The 21379-nt window shown below is 38.9% G+C and overlaps 1 protein-coding gene across 3 annotated transcripts in view; it reads right to left on the bottom strand.

Moving 5' to 3' along the window:
* Nucleotides 1-14415: 14415 nt before the first annotated feature.
* Enox2 (ecto-NOX disulfide-thiol exchanger 2) overlaps nucleotides 14416-21379 on the bottom strand; it is a 312579-nt gene continuing 305615 nt past the window's right edge. For all 3 annotated transcript variants that reach the window (XM_077793746.1, XM_077793748.1, XM_077793747.1), the window contains 2 exons: nucleotides 18176-18261; nucleotides 14416-15899 (listed from right to left, as the gene is read on the bottom strand). In XM_077793746.1, coding sequence (XP_077649872.1) covers nucleotides 15768-15899; nucleotides 18176-18261 — 218 coding nt within the window. In that variant the 3' untranslated portion in view covers nucleotides 14416-15767. The remainder of the gene's footprint in view (nucleotides 15900-18175; nucleotides 18262-21379) is intronic.

Raw genomic sequence — 21379 nt, 5'->3', positions numbered from 1 at the left:
TTTTGCCCCTCCTTCTTCCTCCATGTAAGGATCCAGCATTTGAACCCTCTGGAAGATGCAGGGACAGAGTGCCATCTTGGAAGCAGAGATTGGGTCTTCATCAATATCAAACTGGCAGTTGGTCTTAGACTTTCAGTCTCCAGAACTGTGAGAAACAAAGTTCTGTTCTTTATAAATTACAAATCTCAGGTTATTTTGTTATAGGAACAGGAATAGACTAACACAAATATATTTACATAGGCACATATATGTGTACTTCTACACACAAGTGTGTGTTTATTTATTGTCTGTCTCCCTCCACTAGAATATTAAATCCATAAAAAGTAGAAGTAGAAAATTTTTTCCTTTATCTGGTTTGCTCATTGTTATATTCCCAGTGGCCAGAACCACAGTAGGCACATTGTAGGTGCTCAATTTGTACACATGGAATACATGAAGGCATCAGTCAAGTCTTGGTAACCAGTGTCTGGGGCCAGGTCTCAATGAGACAGTAGAGAGAGGAAAGGTAATTATGACTTGTAGTAATGTAGAATCTGTGACTATGATGCTGAATCTTGGATGTCTGTCAACTTGCCTGGATTGAGACATGACTAGAAAATTAAGAAAACACACTTCTAGTTGTGTTGGTGGGGGTGTTTTCAGAGATGATTAACATGTGGATTTGTGAACTGAGAGGGGAAGACCTGCTCTGAATGTGGGCAGAACCATCTGATGGGCGAGGGACCCTGATGGGACAAAAAAAAAAAAAAAAAATGGAAGGAGGAAACCCAACTACATGCTCAAGTTCAATTCTTCTTGACCGGGTACATTTTGCCACTGCCATCATTCAGAGACATCAAGCTCCAGCTTCTTTAGCCTTTGAACATGGGCTCCTCAGAAACTCTCCAGGGACTTTCAGATCTTTAGCCTCGGACTCGAGTGCATCATTGGTCACTCTTGTTCTGGTTCAAGAAGCTGCACTGAGCAGTTACTGGTTTTTCTAACTCTTCAGCTTGCAAGCAGCTATGTGGGACTATCAAAGTCTTGATCATGTAAGCCAACATAATAATTTCCTTTTATTATTATGTATACATTCTGTCTGTTCTGTTTCTCAAGAGAATCCTGTCTAATACAATGACCACCCAAACTGAAGGCTGTGCCAAAAATCTGTTTAGCTTGAATAATGGAGTTACAAAAGTAATATTTTTTTGTTAGTCAATACAATAAGTATAAAAAATATAAAATTGTTATAATGGAGCAGTTTGAAGCATGAACATTGTTATTCTGGTCAAGTAGCTTTGTACTAATAAGGTATGGAATGATGGTATGTTGTGATGGTTAATTTTCTATATCAACTTGATTGGTCCATGTGGTGCCCATATAGTTGGTTAAATGTGTCTGAATCATCTGTGATGGTGTTTCTAGATGAGATTAGCATTTAAATTGGTAGTCTGAGTGAAGCATATGGCCCTTCCCAATGTAGGTGGGTATCATCCAATCCAGTAAAGACCTAAATGGAACAAAAAGGTGGAGAAAGGGAGAATTAGCTTCTCTCTCTGCCTGACTGATTCAGCTGGAACATTGATCTGCTACATTCAGACTAGAACTTATACTATTGATTCTCTCAGTTTCATGCCTTTAGACTTAAATGAGAACTACACTACTGGTTTTCCTGGCTCTCCGGCTTACCAACTGAAGATATTGTAGGACTTCTCAGCCATTATAATCATGTGAAGCAATTTCTTTTTTATATCTATTTTTATCTGCTTGTTGGTTTCTCTGGAGGACCCTAATACACTTTATATTTTATTCTTGCAATGGCTATGCAATCCCTAATTTCCCAAATACTCTTTCATATTCTTTCATAACCCAATGGGGAAAGTTGTGGGAGAAATTACCAGGTATGGGAAACTAAGTTTAACTCTTGGTAGTTTTTATTATATGTTTTCACTCCTGTTTATCTGAGAATAATGACACTTCAACCAGTGGCAAGCAGATTAAATTTATATTGCCTAATATTTCTTCTTTCAGCTCTACTGAATTTTATATTGGTAATCACCTTATCATGTTTGAAACATTCTCTCCCCCTTTCTTTTAGGACACACCTGGTTATACTTCTAGGGCCACTTCTTCATTTACTAGGAGGAATAAGGAGAGTGGAGGGAATAGCAGTTATTGTTTCAATTGACTGGCATGTTCCTTCTCAATCTTTTCCTGTGTCTCCTCCTCCACACTTGCTCAGCTACCTTGGTTTTTCCTGATCACTGCTCTGCATTAAATTCACTTATCTGGTTCCTCCAAGAGTGTCTATTCTGTTACATAACAATAGCCCCACAGCTATCTAAAGAGTTCCTCCCTCAGAGTTTCTGTATTTGAGATCAGAGAGTAGTTCAGTTATCCCCTACTCTGTAGATGGTTTTGTTAAACTATGTAGCTCCAGAGGATAGATGACAGTAGTTAGAGGGAAGAATGAAGTCATAATGTGGATAAGAATAGTGACAATTATCCCACTCCTTGGTATATATTCAAAGGACTTAAAATTAGCGTACTACAGTGACACAGCCACATCAATGTTCACAGCAGTTCAATCCACAATAGCTAAGCTATGGAACCAACCGAGGTGCCCTTCAACAGATGAATGGATAAAGAAAATGTGGTACATGTATAAAATGGAGTATTACTCAGCCAAAAAGAAGAATGACTTTATGACATTTGCTAGTAAACGGATGGAGCTGGAGACTATCACACAAGGTGAAATAAGCCAATCCCCAAAAAACAAAAGTCAAATGTCCTCTCTGATATGTGGATGGTAACACATAATAAGGGGGGAAAGGAAGAATAGAAGTTCATTGGATTAGACAAAGGGGAATGAAGGGAAGGGAGGGGGAATGGGAATAGGAAAGACAGAAGAATGAATTGCACCTAACTTTCCTATGTTCATATATGAATATACGACCAGTGAAATTCCACATCATGTTCAACCACAAGAATGGGATCTTAATCACAATAAGTTACACTCCGTGTAGGTATAACATGTCAAAATATATTCTGCTGTCATTTACATCTAAAAATAATAAACAAAATAAAAAATTCTTTCTTTCCTGTTCACTTTACTTGGCATGCAGAATGCTATGCTCTCTTGGTTTTCAATGACTGCCTCTTTTAAATGTCATTTTCTGGTTTTTCTTATATCCTTGGTTTTTTAATCTTGGAGCTCTCCTGGGTTGGACTCTTGTCATCCCCTTGGCGATCTCATTTTCTTTTATGACTTTAAATACCATGTAAGAGCTGATGATTCCCAATTGAATATTTGCAGCTTGATCCTCTTTTGTGACATTTAGATTCCTTTATTCAATTGCCTGTTTGATATTTCTACTTTAAAGAGAGATTAGGCATCTTGAACTCAACACATCCAAATCTGATTTTTCTCTGCAAATCTGCTCCTACTGAAGTCTTACCCATTTTAGTAAATCACACTTGTTCAGGCAAAGAAGCTTGATTTTTAATTCCACTCTTTCTTTTACATCCTATCTTCAATTCATTCACATCTTCAAAATACATCTAGAATCTTAGAATTTCTCATTACTTCCAAAGCTACTACCAAAGTCTAAAATCACCTTAATTTCTTACCTGGATTACTACAATAGCTTCCAAATAGTCTTCCTATTTTCTCCCCTACCACTCAAAGTCTACTTTCTACTTAGCATCCAGAGTGACCTTTGAAAATGCTGTTATGTCATGTTATTTCTCTGTCCAAAACCCTGAGATGGCTCTATTTTTGACACAGAATAAAATTCAGTGCTTATGGTGGCCTACATGGTCCTATAGGGTTTGGGCCTCTGTTACCTTTCTGATCTTGTCTTCTTCTACCATACCATTTTCTCCCTATACTGCAGATATACTGTGTTCTTTGTTATTCCTTAAATATATTAGGTAATCTCTAGTTTCAGGGCTTTTGAACTTGCATTTCCCTCTGCCTAGAATACTTCTCTTCTGGATATCTACATAGCTCATTCCCTTATCTCTAAAAATATTTGCTCAAATGATATTTTCTCAGGTGTTCAGTTATCATCCTATTTAAAACTTGTCACTGCCCTCCAATATTCCCTATCATCTTTACCCTCTTTATAATTTCCCTTAGCACTTAGTACTTTCTCATATGCCATATAATTTACTTACTTTGTTTATTGTTAGTCTACATATGCTATGCACTGAATTGTGCTACCCATTCATTCATTAAAGTCTTAACCCTGATATCATGACATTTGGAGATGGGGCTTTTTGGAGGAAGTTATGAGGTCTTAAGGTTATGATGGGATTAGTGCCCTTATAAAAAGAGGTACTAGAGAGCTTGTTTTCTTCTTTCTCCTTCTTTTTTAATATTTATTTTTTAGTTGTAGATGGACACAATACCTTTATTTTATTTATTTATTTTTATATGGTGTTGAGGATCAAAGCCAGGGCTTTGCACGTGCTAGGCAATGCTCTACTGCTCTACTGCTCTCTCTCTCTCTTTATCCAATGTGAGGACACAATGAAAATGTGACTATCTGCAAGCCAGGAAGAGAGCTCTCAGCAGAGAACAAAATCATCTAACAAGTTGGTCTTCAACTTCCCAGTCTCCAGAATTCTTAAGAAATAAATTTCTGTTGCTTAAGCTACCCTGTTCATGGTATTTTGTTATGACAGCTCAAGCTGATTAAAACAATACTGTTCACTATATGATAAACTCAAGGATAAAAAGTTTTGTCCAATTGCTTACTGTTGTGTCATTAATGTTTAGAATACTAGCATGTAGTGATTTATCCATAAATATTTGCTAAGTGAAAGCATTAGTGAATGCATCAGATATGGCACCTGCAGAGAAAATGGCCTGTAAATGAGCATACTACAATGTAGGATGTGGTTCCAGGGCTCAAAGAAGGGAGAGGTCACTTGGAATTCGGGAAGGAGTGGGGGTATCTAGAAGGGCTTACTGGAGGAGTTATTATTTGGTCTGAGCCTTTTAGAAAAGGCAGGATTTGTGGATGTATGGGAAAGTCAGCTTGTAGTAAGTTATGTGCAGGATAGAAGTGGAAAATAAGACTAGAAGGAAGTCTAGGACTAAATCATGAAGGTTCCTGAATGCCAAGTTCAAAACTTTGTCCTTAGGTGTGTCTCAAGTGGAGTGGACATGAAGGTTATAGAATTGATAGTAAAAATCTGAGCTATCAGTCAATGATTTTTCTCTGATTTAACATTTGATGTTTTTACTAAATAAATTGTCTCAAAAATAAGAACTCTAAGAATTTGATGCTATGATTGCTAATGCACCATAGAAAAGAAGCAAATAGGAAAAAGAGGGAGGAAATTTTGAAAATGAAAACAGATACACCTCCAGGGAGAGCAGATAACTCTTTGGCCCAGAGGATGAAGATGAAAACCTTAAACTACAAGTTTAAACCTCTCTTGCTGTGCAAAATGCTATTAGTGGGAATATGGAGTGATCATTGAAAGGTTATGACAGGTGTGGATGTCTATTTAAAAACAAGGGAAAGAATGTGAAACATTTTTGAAACATTTTCATTTAAAATGATTAGAATAAAATTATTGGTACTGGAAGTGTCATGTTTCAGTTACCTGGCAAACTCACTTATAAAACCTAGATGTCTTCTGATAAAGAAACAAGGCATAATTGTAATACTGGCTTTACCAAGTGGTACACACATTGCTTTGTGTTTGCATGTGTATGGTGGTGGTTTAACAACCATTTTTTAAAAATTTTATGAGGATGTAAAGACAATACACATTCAGTAGAAACTATACTTTAAAAAATTTGAATCTTAATCTTTTCCTGGGCTGGCAATATGTACTATGTTTCTTGATGCTCGACAGTGGCAGCCACAGCTCCCAGTGAGTCGTGCCATCAAGAGGGTCAACAACTGATTTCCTACAGTTTGCTGCGTTGCTAAGCTATGTGTTTGGTATATTTAATGGATTAGATGTAATTTGTTTTTGCATCTGTTACTTTAACTAATTAAATGCATTTTTTCATTTACAATACTTTCTATTAATGATGGGTTTTACTGGGAAGTAGAAATGTCTGAATTTATCTATCACCACCTGAAGTATAAACTTTGTCTTCCCAACCAAACAATACCCAATAATTTCACTTATAAATAGGGCCCTGCACTATGCCAGGGTTTGCAGCCCACAGTCTCCTTTGCAAATGAGTCAAAAGTGTGGGGGTAGCTTTGGTGAGCAATTAAAGAGAATCAGATGGGGGTGATCATTATGTAAACACTTTTGCCAGCTCAGAGGACCATGGAAACAAGGTCCATACCATGATGCAAGTTGGGGTGATGGAAGTATCCTTGAGGTAACACCATAATTGTCCACTGTTGGTCTTCCCACATGAAGATGCTCAGGGGCTTTATCTACGATAAATGAGGTACTAACAAGGTCCAAAACACAGTGATTAATTCCCCATTGAGTACTTTGCTCTTCTAGAATACTGGGTAAGTTGGGAACAATTGCATAAATTTAAGGGATTATCTTATTTAATTTTCTGTAATACAGTGTCATACATCAAATTCTGTCTGGCTTTCTTGCTGGCCACACAGGGGGGTTAAGGATTGTAGATTGGATGAATTATGCTTAATTTAGCCAATTCACCTTTGGCTGCTGTTACCACTTGATGGCCACTGGGGACCTGATATTATTTGATGACAACAATTTAGCAGGGAGCAGGCAAAACAACAGGGTGTGTTTAGTATTCCCACTTAATATTGGCTTTCCAGCTGACACTTGTTTAATCTCCCAGAAATGCAAATGGAACTCTCCTACTGTAGTTTGTAAGCATTTTCCCACAAAATATCAACATATATTATATATTTAGGAATGGCCATGAGCACTGGGTAGAGGGTGGGTGGCAGGCATCCAAGCTGCAGAGTCAATGTTACAGATCAGATTTCAATATTTTTGCCCACATATCCATCAATAGCAGTGACCTGCCTGAGAAGTTGTTAGGGTTACTATCTATCAGCATACATTCAACTTCCATGTGTACCAAAGCCGTTTTCTCTGAATAGTTTTTGAAGATTAATGTATTACTATGTCTATATATGGCCTCCCATTCAGAGACATGGCTTGGATCCCCAAACCTTGACCTCTTCCCTAGTTGTCCCACACCCAAGGGGTCAAAGCCATGAGCTCTACTTTGATTACATTTCTTATTTGTCTCTGTCTCCTTTGGAGCAGGAGTCCATTCTACCTTTCTGATTGCCCCCTTTTTATTGGTTATTGATAGTTAATGGCTGAAACCTCTTGTCCTTTGGCAATTCCTTCGATAACTGTACTGAAGTAGCAACAGGTTGTTTATCTATTTTCCTTTCATCCATTCTTGCTGCTATTAAGTCCACCCACATCTGTTTTTTTTTAAAAATAACTTTCAAGCTTTTTAAAATTTCTACTTGTAGATGGACACAATACCTTTTTTTAAAGTGGTGCTGAGGATTAAATCAAGTGCCTTACACGTGCTAGGCAAGTGTTCTGCCACTGAGCCACAACCCTAGCCCTCCACATTTGTTTTCAGGAGACCTGAAAACCCTTCCAATTTGGGCTGGTTTTACAGGCTCCTGGTTTTTGCTACATTCTTTCTGTCTCCCCTAGATCTGCTGTTTGCTTGAAGGGCTCCCCTATGAATGGGGATAATACTAATACCAGGGCATCACAAATGGACAAAAGGGCTGTGTGTAACACTGCATCCCTCATCCTGGCAGTAAAAATCAGACTGTCCTGTCCCAGGAAAGTCTGCACATAAATACTATGTTTCATTCCCAATTCCCACAAATTGCTTTGTAGATCTTCCATAGAGGTCCAGGTGCCTCTAGACATGGGAATATCTCCTGAATTTGGCCATGTATTGTGAGTGTCAAGAAGCAGCCAAGCTAGTAATGACCCTACGCTTTTTTAAATCTTTTATTGATTTTATTTTTTTTAAATACACGACAGCAGTGGAATGCATTATAACTACACTTTCATCAGCTGCTGACATAAAACAGGGTGAACAGTTACAAAAGTCATTTTAGGCAATTCTATACCATTCAACATGATCCCATCTGCTCCAGGGACCCACAAAAACTTGCTGGTACAGTTTCTTTTATTTTCTGCCTGAACTTGGATTCCAGTTCCACAAGCTATAGGGGCTCATGGTGGAATGCCAATCTTTCTCTGGAGTAGGGAGCAGATCTGAATCCTCCCCCTCAGGCTGCTCCTGCTGGACCTTTAACTTTTGGACCATTATCAGTCTAGCTTCCACTAAATCTTCATCTTCCACCTCAACTTCTGAGTCATTGGAACTAGTGGACTCCCTGAGTGGATCCCATGACTGAGGGTCCCAGTTTTCACTCATCACCATTCCCTAATATGGGCTTTGGGCCCACAATGTCCTCTGAGTTTAGCATAAAGGTATGCCATGACCTGCAGATGTTCATCTTCAAGTTCATCCACAATGACAGCACATCTTTGCTGCAAACCTATGCAAAATGTGCACCTCTTTTTAATTTTAATGCTTCCTGTACTCCATGGAGCTGAGCCTGGGTAGCTAAATCTTGGTCTATGGTTAACTTTAAGCACACCGAGGGGGTCATGTCACCACTGCAGGGGCATTCTTTGTCTCCTTTAGCTTTCCCACAATAACTTTGGATCCCTTTGCAGGTCGTTCCTATACTCACGTGGTGATCCCACCCCTCCAATAGGGAAGCCACTTCCAACCACATGGAAGCTGTGGTCAGCCCAGGATTTCCCCTAGACTCCATGCCCTTTCTCAACTGAGCGAGTTAACTCAACATGTCCCCCTTTGGAATCCTGTGGACTATGACAATAGTTCAACCCCAGTGTTGCAAAAGCCCCAAGAATACTATTTACAAATCCCAAAGAAAGAACTTAGAGGACTCAATTGAGAGGTTTTGGAAATTTGTTACATATTCCTTGGCAACAGCAGGCTGGGACACAAGCAGGGGGAATACATAGGATAGGTCACAGGCCCACTGTGCAGATGCACTTCCTCTGGTGTTTTCTGAGTACATTCCTTTACTTTACAACCAGGGTCACTCTGTTTGGATCCTCTCCTAAAGACTAGAGATAAGTGAAGTGGCCAGATTCCCCTCTCCATTTCCTTTGTTATCACATTCTTTAGAGATCTCATCTCACTGCAAGCTTTCCTAGGCACTGATTAGTGTTTAACCCAATAGGTTCATCATGATGTAACTCCATTTTAAGTTGAGAAGCATTTGTATTCTGTTAAACACATTGGATTCAGCATTCCATATTTTCCTTTCCTAGACTATATGGTTCTGGTTCAAAAGCATAGAACATGTCTCACTAATGTATTAAAACTCATCCACACCCTTGATTATTTGAGCACCTTTTCAAATTCTTCAAGGAAAAGTACCATGTCAGATCATATTTACAGCCTGGTTGGCTGCCAGAATGTCTTGCACAGAGTAAGCACTCAAACAACATGTGAATTGCAGTATTGAATTTCATGTTTTGAGCTGCAATCACATGAAACACACCGTTTTGCAAGTGTGGGTACAAAATTTATTTTTTTTTAGGAAAGGATAAGATAATGCCTTATGTTTTTTTCTCTCTTTTACTGTATTTAGAATTTGTTGCCTTTTTATGATTCCAACCACACATTGGGCAGATGTCTTCAGGGACTTCTCTCCAACAACTCCCAGATCCCTTATCTGTGCCAGAGCTGATGGTGTGGAGACTAACATCTTGTGAATAGCATTTGGCACATTTTCTCTTAAATGCAATACTTTATACTTGCTCACATTGAAGCTCATCTGTCACTTTTTCACACAGAAATACAAACTTGTGGTAGCCTCCTGCCATTTATGCGTTGACTTAGAATTTCAAAATGTGCACAGAACCAGTATTTTGTTCATTTATAGATTTCATTGTTTAAAATATTTTTAAAAATAAACCTTCATGTAGAGCTTACCATGTGATGAGCACTGTTCTAAGTAATTTATAAATATTAGTGTATTTAATGAAATTAATCCCATTTAAAAATTTTGATAAGTGTGTTATTTCAATATAGTTGATTTCTTTTGAAATTCTTTGTCTTTTACTTAGTGCACTTAAAAATATTACTGTGATAAGGGGTCCAGGCACCAAATATTGTTAAGAAGCCCTACTCTTTATTCTCTCAGCCATAGTTCACAGGGGCTTGTCCTGAAGTTGGGCTGGAGATTGGGAGGACTCAGGAATCCTGCATTCTTACCCCTAGCTCCACCATCCACTTAGCAATGGAAACTAGGATATGGCTCTTTATCCTTTCGAGACTAGTTTTCCTTAGCTGCAATAATGCTGAGGGATCCATCTGCCCCTTTTAGCTCATAGGAGGTTGTGAATATTGAATGACATAATGTGTGTGCATTGGTTGCTTTGAAAACCCTTAAAGTACCATATAATGTAATTATTGAGGAATATTAATGAGTTAAGGTTTCAGAGGCCTGGTGTGCAGGGGATGATTAATTTTAGGGCACTTTAATATTCAAACACACTTGGAGCAAATGTAGTTGAGCAGAACACTCCTTAATATGTCCTGCATACTATTTTACACCCAAGATCTGAAATCATCTCCATAAGGCTCTATAACCTGGAGGGCTCATACCTATGTGTAATCAATTCCTTTTCTTTCCTTCTGTTGCCCCAGTAATTAATTGTTTGAGCATACCTTTGAGATCTTCCTTCCAGATAGGAAATGTAGGCAAGCTGAACACTTCAAAGTTTATTTTCAAATGGAAAGGCTGAGAAGATGTTATGGATCTAGGGATATGAGAGACGGAAGGTCCCTTTGGCCTCCTTCTTAATGGGGTGTGGTCTGTCCTGTGATGAGAGGGGGAAGAACTAGAAGGATACTGAAATTATATAAGAAGACAGCTGAAGGAAGTTTCTTACCTGTGTTAGGCTTGGGCCAGCATTATCTACCTCTGATAGAGCATTGGTACCCAAAGTTTTTTGAGCTAACTGATGTCATTCTTCTTTTTTTTAACCTTTGTTTATTTTTATGTGGTGCTGAGGTTTGAATCTAGGGCCTCACATGTGTGAGGCAAGCACTGTACCACTGAGCCACAACCGCAGTCCCTCATTTTTCTTTTAAGTTATATATGGCCCCATGGGGGTTTCCTGTACTGTAAAGGGAGCTCTGCAGTCATTGATGCATTCTTGATATGACTATTACTTGAATATAAATTATAACTATTTATTGAGTACTTTTCCAGGCATAGTACTGGGCACTGAACAAAATCTTATAAATGACTCTTTGGGCATAATATACATGGATTTCCTTAATATACATGAAGAAAAAAAGGCTTGGAGAAGTGAAAGTGTTAGAAAGTAATCTGGGGCACCATGGTATAATAGAAATGACACAAACTAAAGCCAGACCAACTTGGATTCAACTTCTGGGCTTTGTCACATACTTGCTGTGCACCTTGGGAAAGAAATTCAACCTTTCTGAGCTTGTTTTCTCCTCTTATCCATCTCTCAAGCTTCCTAATATTTGTGTCCCTCCAATAGCACCTGGGACATGACTGTTGTTTAGCAGGCTTCCCATCAGCCTGCTATTTTGTTTGCCTTTGAATTTCTAGATCCATGACTTGCACCTATCAGGTACTCTATAATGGCACTTGAATGAACAATGTGGGGCTTACCAATTAGGTTGATATGAAGGTTAAATAAATCACCAGAGCAGTAGAACATTTTGAGCTTGCAATTGCAAGATTCAAATCTCATCCCTGCCTCTTAAAAACCTAAGTAAGTTACTTTACACTTCCAAGTCCCAGATAAAATAGAGGCTAACACTAAACTACTTTTCACATTGCAGTAAAAAATGAATGAATAAATATCTGTCTTTATGCATCACTCATCTATCATCTATGTCCTGGTTTGTGGTACTTGATACTCATGTTAAGTTTTATTATTAATAGTTTTTTTATTATTTAGTACTTTAGTATTAATACTTCTATTATTATATGGAGTTAAGAATGCTATATAAGCACTCATTTAATGAGCACCCACAATGCACCAGACTGAGAATGTGGCAGTGAATAGGACAAATGTGGACGATGAACTCATGGAACTTAAACTTTGGGGGCAGTGTTAGGGCACAGAGATTAATAGTTCAGGTCTCAAGAACAAGACACCATTACCACCTTATTCACTCAATTCATGGCTGTTCAACATTGAATATTTTTACACTGAGTTTTTGTGACTTTGGTTAAAGGGTAAAGGACTTAGGTTGGATGTGTTAAAAGCTACCTTCCTTTTTTGCAGTATTAGGGATTGAACCTAGGGGTGCTCTATCACTGAGTTAAAGCCTGAGTCCCTTTTTAAAATTTTCAGGCAGGGTCTTGTTAAGTTGCTGAGGCTGTCCTTGAACATGCCACCTTCCTTCCTCAGCCTCCTTAGTCACTGGGGTTGGCTATCCTCCTATCTTCTGGAAGGCAAGGGCCATCCATATTATTTTTGTATTCCCTAGTGCCTGGCAGAGTGTCTGGGACACAGGAAATATTTAGAATACATTTGAACAGCTGAATTTCCTTTGTTGAGGACTAGTGACATGATGCAGCCCCACACTCCTAGGTGTTTAAAAACTGTGGGTAGAGGTCATGAACTTTGGCTGAATCATAATCATAATTATGCTTCTTTGTTGAGAACTCACCATGCACCAGGGGAAATTTGCAGACACCATCTTGTTGAATTTTTACTACAACTCTATGAGGTAGGCACTAGTTATCCTTAACTTTGTCTATAAGGAAATTGAAGCTCCCATTGTGTCCAAGTAACTTGTGCAAAGACACATGGACAGGAGGTGACTTTGGACAGCATAACTATATACTAGGTACTCAGCAGATGGTAGCAGTTTGGGTAATAAATGAAGCTGGGTCTATCTGATGGCTCATTCTAGGCAGCTGAAAAATCTCAAGGACTCACAAAGTTCTATTGAGTGAGTCAAACGTTCTTGCACATGTATGTGGTCTTTTCAAATAGTACCATTTATTCTGTGTATGTGAAAACAAAACATTTTGGGGACTGAGCTTTTTTTTAAAGTCTCTATATAAATTTGAATACACATATGTGTCTAATTTTCTCTGAAAAATAACTTTTTTCATTCATATTGAAGGTATTTAAAAAGCAAGTTGGTAATATTAAAAAATCAGAACTAGAGGTATCATGGGACTAGGAAGAGAGATGAAATAAACATTTTAAAAATAAAAGAAAGCTTCTATTTATTATCAGGAAAAACTCTTAACTACTCTTTCACAAAAATAACAAAAGAGTAATATTTTAAAATTATGGAGGAACAACAGAACAATAAATAGCACTGATAATTTTTAAGAAAAATAACTTCATTAATAGTTCTGTATGGTGAATGGAAAGGATTATGAGTGATGGTATGTGCTGCAATTATGCAATATAATGCAAATACACTTTACTCTTAAATATTGTAACAACTCTAGTATATTAGGGTTCTCCAGAGAAACAGAACTGATGGGATGAATAACACACACACACACACACACGGAACTGGCTCATGCAACTGTGGGTGCTTGCGAGTTTGAGATTTGTAGGGCTGTCTACCAGGCTGTGAATTCTGGCAGGACTTGATGTTGTAGTTTTGAGTCTGATGATATAGCCTGGAGGTAGAATTCCTTCCTGAGGGGGACTCAGTCTTTTCTCTTAAGGCCTTTGACTGATTAAAAAGATGATTTACTCAAAATCTACTGGTTTAAATGTTCATCATCTCTAAAAAACACCTTCACACCACCACGTACACTGGTGTGGAGTGGAGCAAATGGCTAAGCTGATGCAGAAAATAAACCATCCGAATTAGCACATTGAATCAGGCTGAAAGGAATACACCTGGCCTAGACCGGCAGGTGTAACAGAAACTACAGTTTGCAATATAAGTGAAGGAGAGCGAGGTGTTCAGGCATGACAGCTGTTGCCTTACAGTTTAATAATTTTGCTTGACTTATTTAAATAAGAAAGAACTGATAAGTGGGAATTTTCCTATGATTTCATTGATATCATTAAAATAAGTCATTCTAGATGCCCTGAGCTGATGAATCAAAGCCTTCCGCAGCTTTGATGACAGAGATGCTTCAGTGAAGAAACTAGCGTAAAAATAACCCTAGCTGCCTGCTGGGGCCACCGTGGGGTGCTTGAGCTGGAAGCCAACTTTCAGCATGAATGGGCTGCTAGGGGAATGCTATTTCTAGTTGTCAAGCAGGTTTAGCATCTTCTTCCAACATCCTGGCAACTGAACGGGAGAATCTGAGATCTACTAAAGGATCGCTTAGAAAGCAGGTCATTCAAAACAGAACACAGAAGATGTGTAAAAAACAGAATATTTATCTTTTAAAAATACAACTTTGAACACTACTGGCAACTCATTTACAAAGGATTTTTGTGAAATACTCGGCATTGGCTTTGCTTATTCAGTGCATTCTCTTACCTTCAGTGGAGCTCAAGGGAGGGCATGCTTGTGTTATCCTAAGCACCAATATCACTATCACCACAAGAGGAAATAAATAAATGACCATGTCTGTCTCAGAATATTAACCCCAAGCCCTTTCCTTTACTTTCCTTTTCTGCCAAACAAAACTTCCTGAATGGTCCACCTACATTCCACCACTGCAATCTGCTGATGAGCACCACAGACCTGGAGGTGTCCCTGGCAATCAGCACTCCATGTGGAGCTGACACATTTGCAGGAAGCCTCATACAGCCTGGCCCATTATTTATTAGTTCATCACTATTAATACTCATATCAACTCTTTACAAATGTTCAGCATGAAGTAAATATAGTATTTACAGCAGTACACAGTTTGTAGTTCAACACACTGACAGCAGAAGAAAAGGGACCAACAGACTGCAAGAAGGCCAGAGGGCAAAGAATATTAAAATAAATCCCTTCTGCTAATGCTTGCATGTGTGCGCATGCCCACGTGTGAGCGCGTCTCAATTCATAGAAAACTAAACATGCCCTCCTTTGAAAGCAGACTATTTACAAGTGATTGTGAATAGCATGAACACATGCTAATCAAACTGGATACTTGCTTTCTGTGAATACATCTAGAATTATTTTTAAATTCTGAAATAAGACCTTTTATCTATTAGAGAAAATAACTTTGGAACATCTGTCAACTTTTGGTTCATAGTAATTCTGCAAAAAGCCACAAAACATGCTTTGTCATTTCAAAGGTGACCCTGGTCAGGCACCCTCTAGAAGACTCTGATGTGTCTACTGGGGCTTGGAAAGACAATGGCAGTTACACAGAGTATCTAGTGCTTTTTTCATTCCTTTTACCAGTAGCAACATCAATGTGAAGAGAAGTCTGGAAACACAAATTACATACAAATCATCAAAACATTTCAGTTAATAGTGCTTAAAAAAATGCCAAGGTCTACAACAGTAGTACAGACACGGAAAACACACCAAATACTCTTTAGCCTCAGGACTTTTTCAATACAATTAATAAGAGAAGACAACTAATCGCCAGAAGGGGGAGGAAGTTACAGCACTTGAGGTTTGAGGCAATTTCTTTTTAGGGCCTGTAGCTCGAGGTGCTGTTTCTAGGATCCTTATTTTAACTCAAAAGATATTCCAGGAATGAACTGACAAATTTAAAGTAACTTCCACTTGAAAACCATCAAAATTACAAATCACGTTCTAAGCTTGTCCAACACACATTTATTTTCAGGATCCCAAGTTGTTCAACAGAAATTCAGGTCAGTTTCAAGCCTTCAAAGCCACAGAATTTCCATCTCTTTTCCAGGCTGGCTCCAACTCCTGTCATTTCCTGCTTGAAGGTATGCTGGAGTCTACTCATGAGACATTCCACATCACTGGTGCAGATCTGTGGGACAGAGAGGATATTCTCTAATAAAAACCAATTTCACGCTCCCAGTATGTTCCCCCCCCCCCACTGTGGCCTACTTTAGAATGTGGGTGTGCATGTGTATATTGGGGTGGGAGGGTTAACTTCCTCCCCCTCCTTGTACATTTGTGCATGTTGGTAGAGAGGCTTTCAGGCAGCAGTAATCCTCTGCTGTGACAACCAGACACAGTCCACCGACCTTGCTATTGAAGAGAGCTGGTGTAAGTTGCGTGGAAAGGTTTGGGTATGTAGTCAGCTGAATGATGGCTGCTCTGTGCTGGTGACACTACGTGCAGCCCAAGTCTTTGGAAGAGAAGGGAAGTAGAAATGGCTGCCACCAGAGCAGAATTCTTCACTCATGCATTAGCTCATTAAGGAAAAGTAACAGGAATGGGGAATGCCTTGTGTTCTTAACTCTTCATATTTTCTCTCTCCCCACTTAACACACATATGTATGTGTATACACACACACACTCATCAACACAAAAACTAAGTTTTGACTCCTTCAGGCTTGTTTTAGGTGATCATCTTTGCATTAATAGCCACCTTCCTAGCTGTGAGCCTGGGTACCAGGGCTTGGCTGAAGAGCACCAAGAGATATTTGTAGTATCTACCATAACTGGAGCTGAAGGGAGGGAACCCTCCAATTCTCCTGTCATCACTGTAGGCTCTCATTGGGAAGTCCTTGACACTACACTGGCAGGAAGCTGCTAATGAGGATCTGTGTCCAGGCTAGGAGTGAAATCATGCCTTCTTCCCAGTGCCAGGAGTAGACTGGATCTAGTTAAGTGAAAGAAGAACATTGCAGGGTATCATAGAGAGTAGAATCCCATTTTGAGAAACATAAATAGATAATATTTATTGATAGATACATATCATATAGGTATAGCATATAAAATGGAAAAGGGTCAGAAATATATGCCAGACTGTTAACCCTTGAAGGGCTGGGGATCTAGCTCAGTGATACAACACCTGCCTAGCATGCACAAAGATCTGGGTTTGTTCTCTAGCATGGCAAAACAAAACAAAACAAAACAATCTATTAATCTTTGAGGGGTGGGATTGTAGGTAACTTTCCCTCTGCTCTACTGCTATTCTGCTTCTCCTTTTAAGAAAATGTTATGTATTATTTTGTGAGTTAAAAAAAGAACCAGATAATTATTTTTACTGATATGCAGTTCTATTTCCTATCATTACAACTGACTACTTGGCTTTGGTAATCCCATCCCATGCTCCCCTTTGGACTATTTAATTGTAGAATAGCATCAAGAGGGAAATGAGAGGGGAGTGCTAGCTAAAACTAAAACAAATGCCATCACGGAATATATGCCACCACAGTTACAATATGGTTAGAACAATAAGATTCCCAAATGGGTCCCTGTCTTTCTTAAGAGGACATATGCTTAAATGGCTTGACATTTTGGACATCAGAGTGTCAGGAATCCGCATTCAAATGTCACTACCCAGGAGGCCTGGATCCTATGAAATAGTGAGTAAAAACCAGGAGCAGGTTTAACTGAACGCTGCTTCTGAAAAAAAAAAAAAAAGTATCAATAGCTTTTTTATTTTTAGTAGTTAAGAATCCCCTCTTGCCTCTAAGGGGTATCTCTGACTTTCTAGAAAATTAGCTTTTCCTCTTGCTCCAGATGCTCTGTGAGCTCCTCAGAAGGATATCATCAAGGGAAGGAAATGGCCCCTAAGACCTGATGTGAGCAAATATTCAGCTCATGGTTCCATCTTTTTTTTTTCTTTTGGTCCCTGCCTTGATTGTTTCACAGTAGGTAAGGACAGTGGTGATGGTGGGAGGGGGAATTGGAATAAGACTTCCAAATTTGAAAGTTAACATTTGCTAAAGGCCAAAGGAATGGAACAAAAGTTGGATGGGTAAGAAAGCTGATAATGGCTAATTTTCTGATTAATTTGCAGCTTGTATGTAAATTAAGAGAAGGAAGAAAAATTCTTCTAAGATGTATCTTGGAAGTAGCTCATTCAAGTCTGCTTGAGACTTCTGTGGATTTAGAACTGAAAAGTCTCAAGTCCCAGGAACAACCCACCTTAGTCCTAGGCAAACTGGGACAGATAAATGGTCATTCTGCTCTAAGGAGGAAGCTCTATACTGAATTACTGTGAGACAGAAAGTGTTGAAAAAGTTTAGAGCAGTAAGTAATGGCCTATTTATGCTTGAGGAAAGTAAAGTCACCTGTTCACAGAGAACCCTACATCCCCTGGCACCTCCCTTTCAGGCCCCCACATACCTTATTATCAAGACGATGCAAGTAGGAACAGATGTATTCAATGCTTGCTCCAAATGGGTGAACATGAAGGAATGTGGAGATAATCCCTATAGAGACAATACCCCAGAGGTTACACCTGAGCACAGTATTCCTTAAGATTCTATGTGATAGAAAACTCTTATACACAATAGCATGTACATATATACAACATCAGTATGCTGAGCTCTAATCCTAAATTTACATATATTTCACTCATTTAATATATATATATATTTGGTACCAGAGATTGAACCCAGAAGTGTCAAAGCCCTGAGCACATCCCCAGTCCTTTTTATTTTTGAGACAGGGTCTTGCTAAATTGCTTAGGGCTTCACTAAGTTGCTGAGGCTGGCTTTGAACTTGCAATCCTTCTACCTCAGCCTCCTGAGTCATTGGGATTACAGGTGTGTGCCACTGTACCCAGCCTCATTTAATCTTTATAATAACCCCATGAGGTAGGTGATGCCACCCCCATTTCACAGATGAGGACATTGAGGCCACAGAAAGTTTACGCAACTTGCTCAAGATCACATGGCTGTTAAGTGACAGAGCTGGCATTTGAATTCAGACAGTCATTCTTAATTACTACACACACTGCCTGTTACTATACTGAATCACATGTAGAAAAGCTAGCATATGAAGAATTCACTTCCATCATCTGTGAAGGCTAAGGACTATTTGAATTCTAGAATTTTATAAAGATTTAGATAGATTCTGCTATGTTTTTGCAGTTCCTTTACATGGTCTTTAAAATAGGCTTTGGCCTCTTAGGTGTAAGTAATGTCTTGCTACTGTGGCAATCATACACATCATGTATTTTGCCTGATTAACCTAGTGCTTCTTACAAGAGAATCTGCTGATTGTATTTGGGTTTTATTTTGCAAGTAGCTCTGTAAATCCAAACATTTCTTTTGTGGATGACTTAAGTGGTCATGAGCATTTTCTGCATAGAGCTCCATATCTCTTCATGCAGCAGAATTCTTTTATTTTTTATTTTTAGACAGGATCGTGCTAAGTTGCTTAGGGCCTTGCTAAGCTGCTGGGGCTGGCTTTGAACTTGTGATCCTCCTGCCTCAGCCTCCTGAGTTGCTGGGATTACAGGCCTGTGCCACTGCACCTGGCCATGCAGCAGAATTCTTATAGCAGTTTAAAGGAATGCAAGTGATTTCTACTTTAACTCTGGAGTGACTGGCAGCTGTCAAGTGCCTTGATTGTTCTGGCTTTCAGATTAATCATTCTAATCTCTATCTGGCAAAAAGTGGGGGAAAAAGTTCAAAAGCATACTATTTCTTCCTTAAATTATTTTGAATTTGCCTCCTTTCATAAAATCTTTGGCACATAAACAAGACCTAAAATTGGGTTTGCTACAAATTGCCAGGAAATAAAAGTGAAATTTGATTTGGTTTATAAACTACAATTTTTATGTTCCTTTAAGAGACTGATAAGGAATACCACCAGTTTAAACTGTAGCTTAAAGTTCAGTCACTTTTTTGTGAAAACTGCCCAGATATTAGATGACAAAGGGGTGGGCTGCAGGACTCTGGGAAAAACTGATGGTGGGGCTCAAAATTTGTTCAAAACAGATGATATTACTAACTAACATTACTTTATTCTTAAATGACTAGGTGAATTGAATTTCCAAACACTGATTTAGCTGAGAAACTTAAATTTTGAAGAAGACAGTCCATGTTCCAGGAAATTCTAGATGTCATGGCCAGGAAAGACTCTCAAAGGTCAAGAAATAACTCTATAGGTTTAAAAACACTAAGCAATATTTGTGAGTCCATGTCCCATGAAATATTTTAAAAAATAGATTCCTCTTTCTCTCTGTCAGCCCAAGACTATGTTCTTGAAAAAAAAAAAAAAAAACAGAACAAGAAACACTTACTTTTAAGAATAGTTTTTCTAGGCTTCCTTCTACCCCAGCACTTCTCTGGGGTCTCCCTGTTTCCATGACAATGTGTTAAAAATTTTGAGTTGGGAAATATTAAAAGTTGTCACTTTTTTGAAGATTCAACACCAGATCCCCCTATGCATCTTTATTAATATATCAAAGTGCTGAGTCTGAGTATAATATCCACCAAAGGAGGTAGATATATCTTAAAAATATGAAGATGCCAATCAGTGTGGAAGATTTTTCGAGACTGGGGTGGGGCTACTGTTTGACCCAGCTTCTTAGAGGACAGCTGAGATTAACTATTCCTTCTTAAATGATTGAATATTTTAGAACCTCAATATGATACTGTTCTCCAAATGAAAAGTCAATGAGCATTTGTGAATATACTGTAAGTGTAAAATGGTTTCCATTTACTGAGGGCTTACTATGGGCCAAGTCCTGTGCTAAGTGACTCAGGCTAATTATCATATTTAATAATCACAACTTTCTTCTTCTTCTTCTTCTTTTTTTTTTTTTTTTTGGTACCAGGCATAAACCCAGAGGCACTTAACCACTGAGTCACATCCCCAGCCCTTTTTGGAATTTCTGGAGAAACAGAGTGTCTTTTTGTATGCTAATGAATGACAGGTGGCTGGGGTCCTTTCAATAGCTTCAAAGTCTGGTTGGTTGCCAGTAAGACCAAAGTATGATTAGAGGGTTGGAACTTTCAGGACCTCCCTTCCCACCAGGCCCCCCATCATGCCTACACAATAATCTACCATAGACACCTCAATATGGAGTTCATAAAGCTTCCCAGATAGTGACCATAAGATGCTGGGAGGGTGGAATGCCTAGAAAGGGTACAGGAGTTCCATATACTCTCTCCTAGTACCTTGCCATATGTATCTCTTAGGTTTGGCTGCTCCTGAGTTGTATCCTTTATGATAAACTGGTAATAGTAAGTAAAGCACTTTCCTAAGTTCAGTGAGTTATCTTCCTGCCCCAGGGAACAGACTTTGTAGCCAGATCAGATAGAAATGTGGATAACAGTGCTATGATTTGGATCTGGAGTGTCCCCCAAAGGCCTCTCTGTTACAAGCTTAGTTCCCAGCCCATGGCACTACTGGCAGGTGGTAGAAAGTTGAAGAGGTGTGGCCTGGTGGGAGGTCTTCCAGATACTGGGGCATGTCCTTGAAGGGAATATTGGTACCCTAGCCCCTTATGTTCTCTCTTTTTCATATCCTGCCCATGAGGTGAAGAGTTTGCCACATACTGTTGCCATGATGTACTGCCTCATATCAGGTTCAAAA

This window comes from Urocitellus parryii, chromosome X (genome assembly GCF_045843805.1).
Source record: "Urocitellus parryii isolate mUroPar1 chromosome X, mUroPar1.hap1, whole genome shotgun sequence".
Classification (NCBI taxonomy): domain Eukaryota; kingdom Metazoa; phylum Chordata; class Mammalia; order Rodentia; family Sciuridae; genus Urocitellus; species Urocitellus parryii.
The sequence above is the reverse complement of the archived record's forward strand: the minus strand, read 5'-3'. Positions and strand labels throughout refer to the sequence as shown.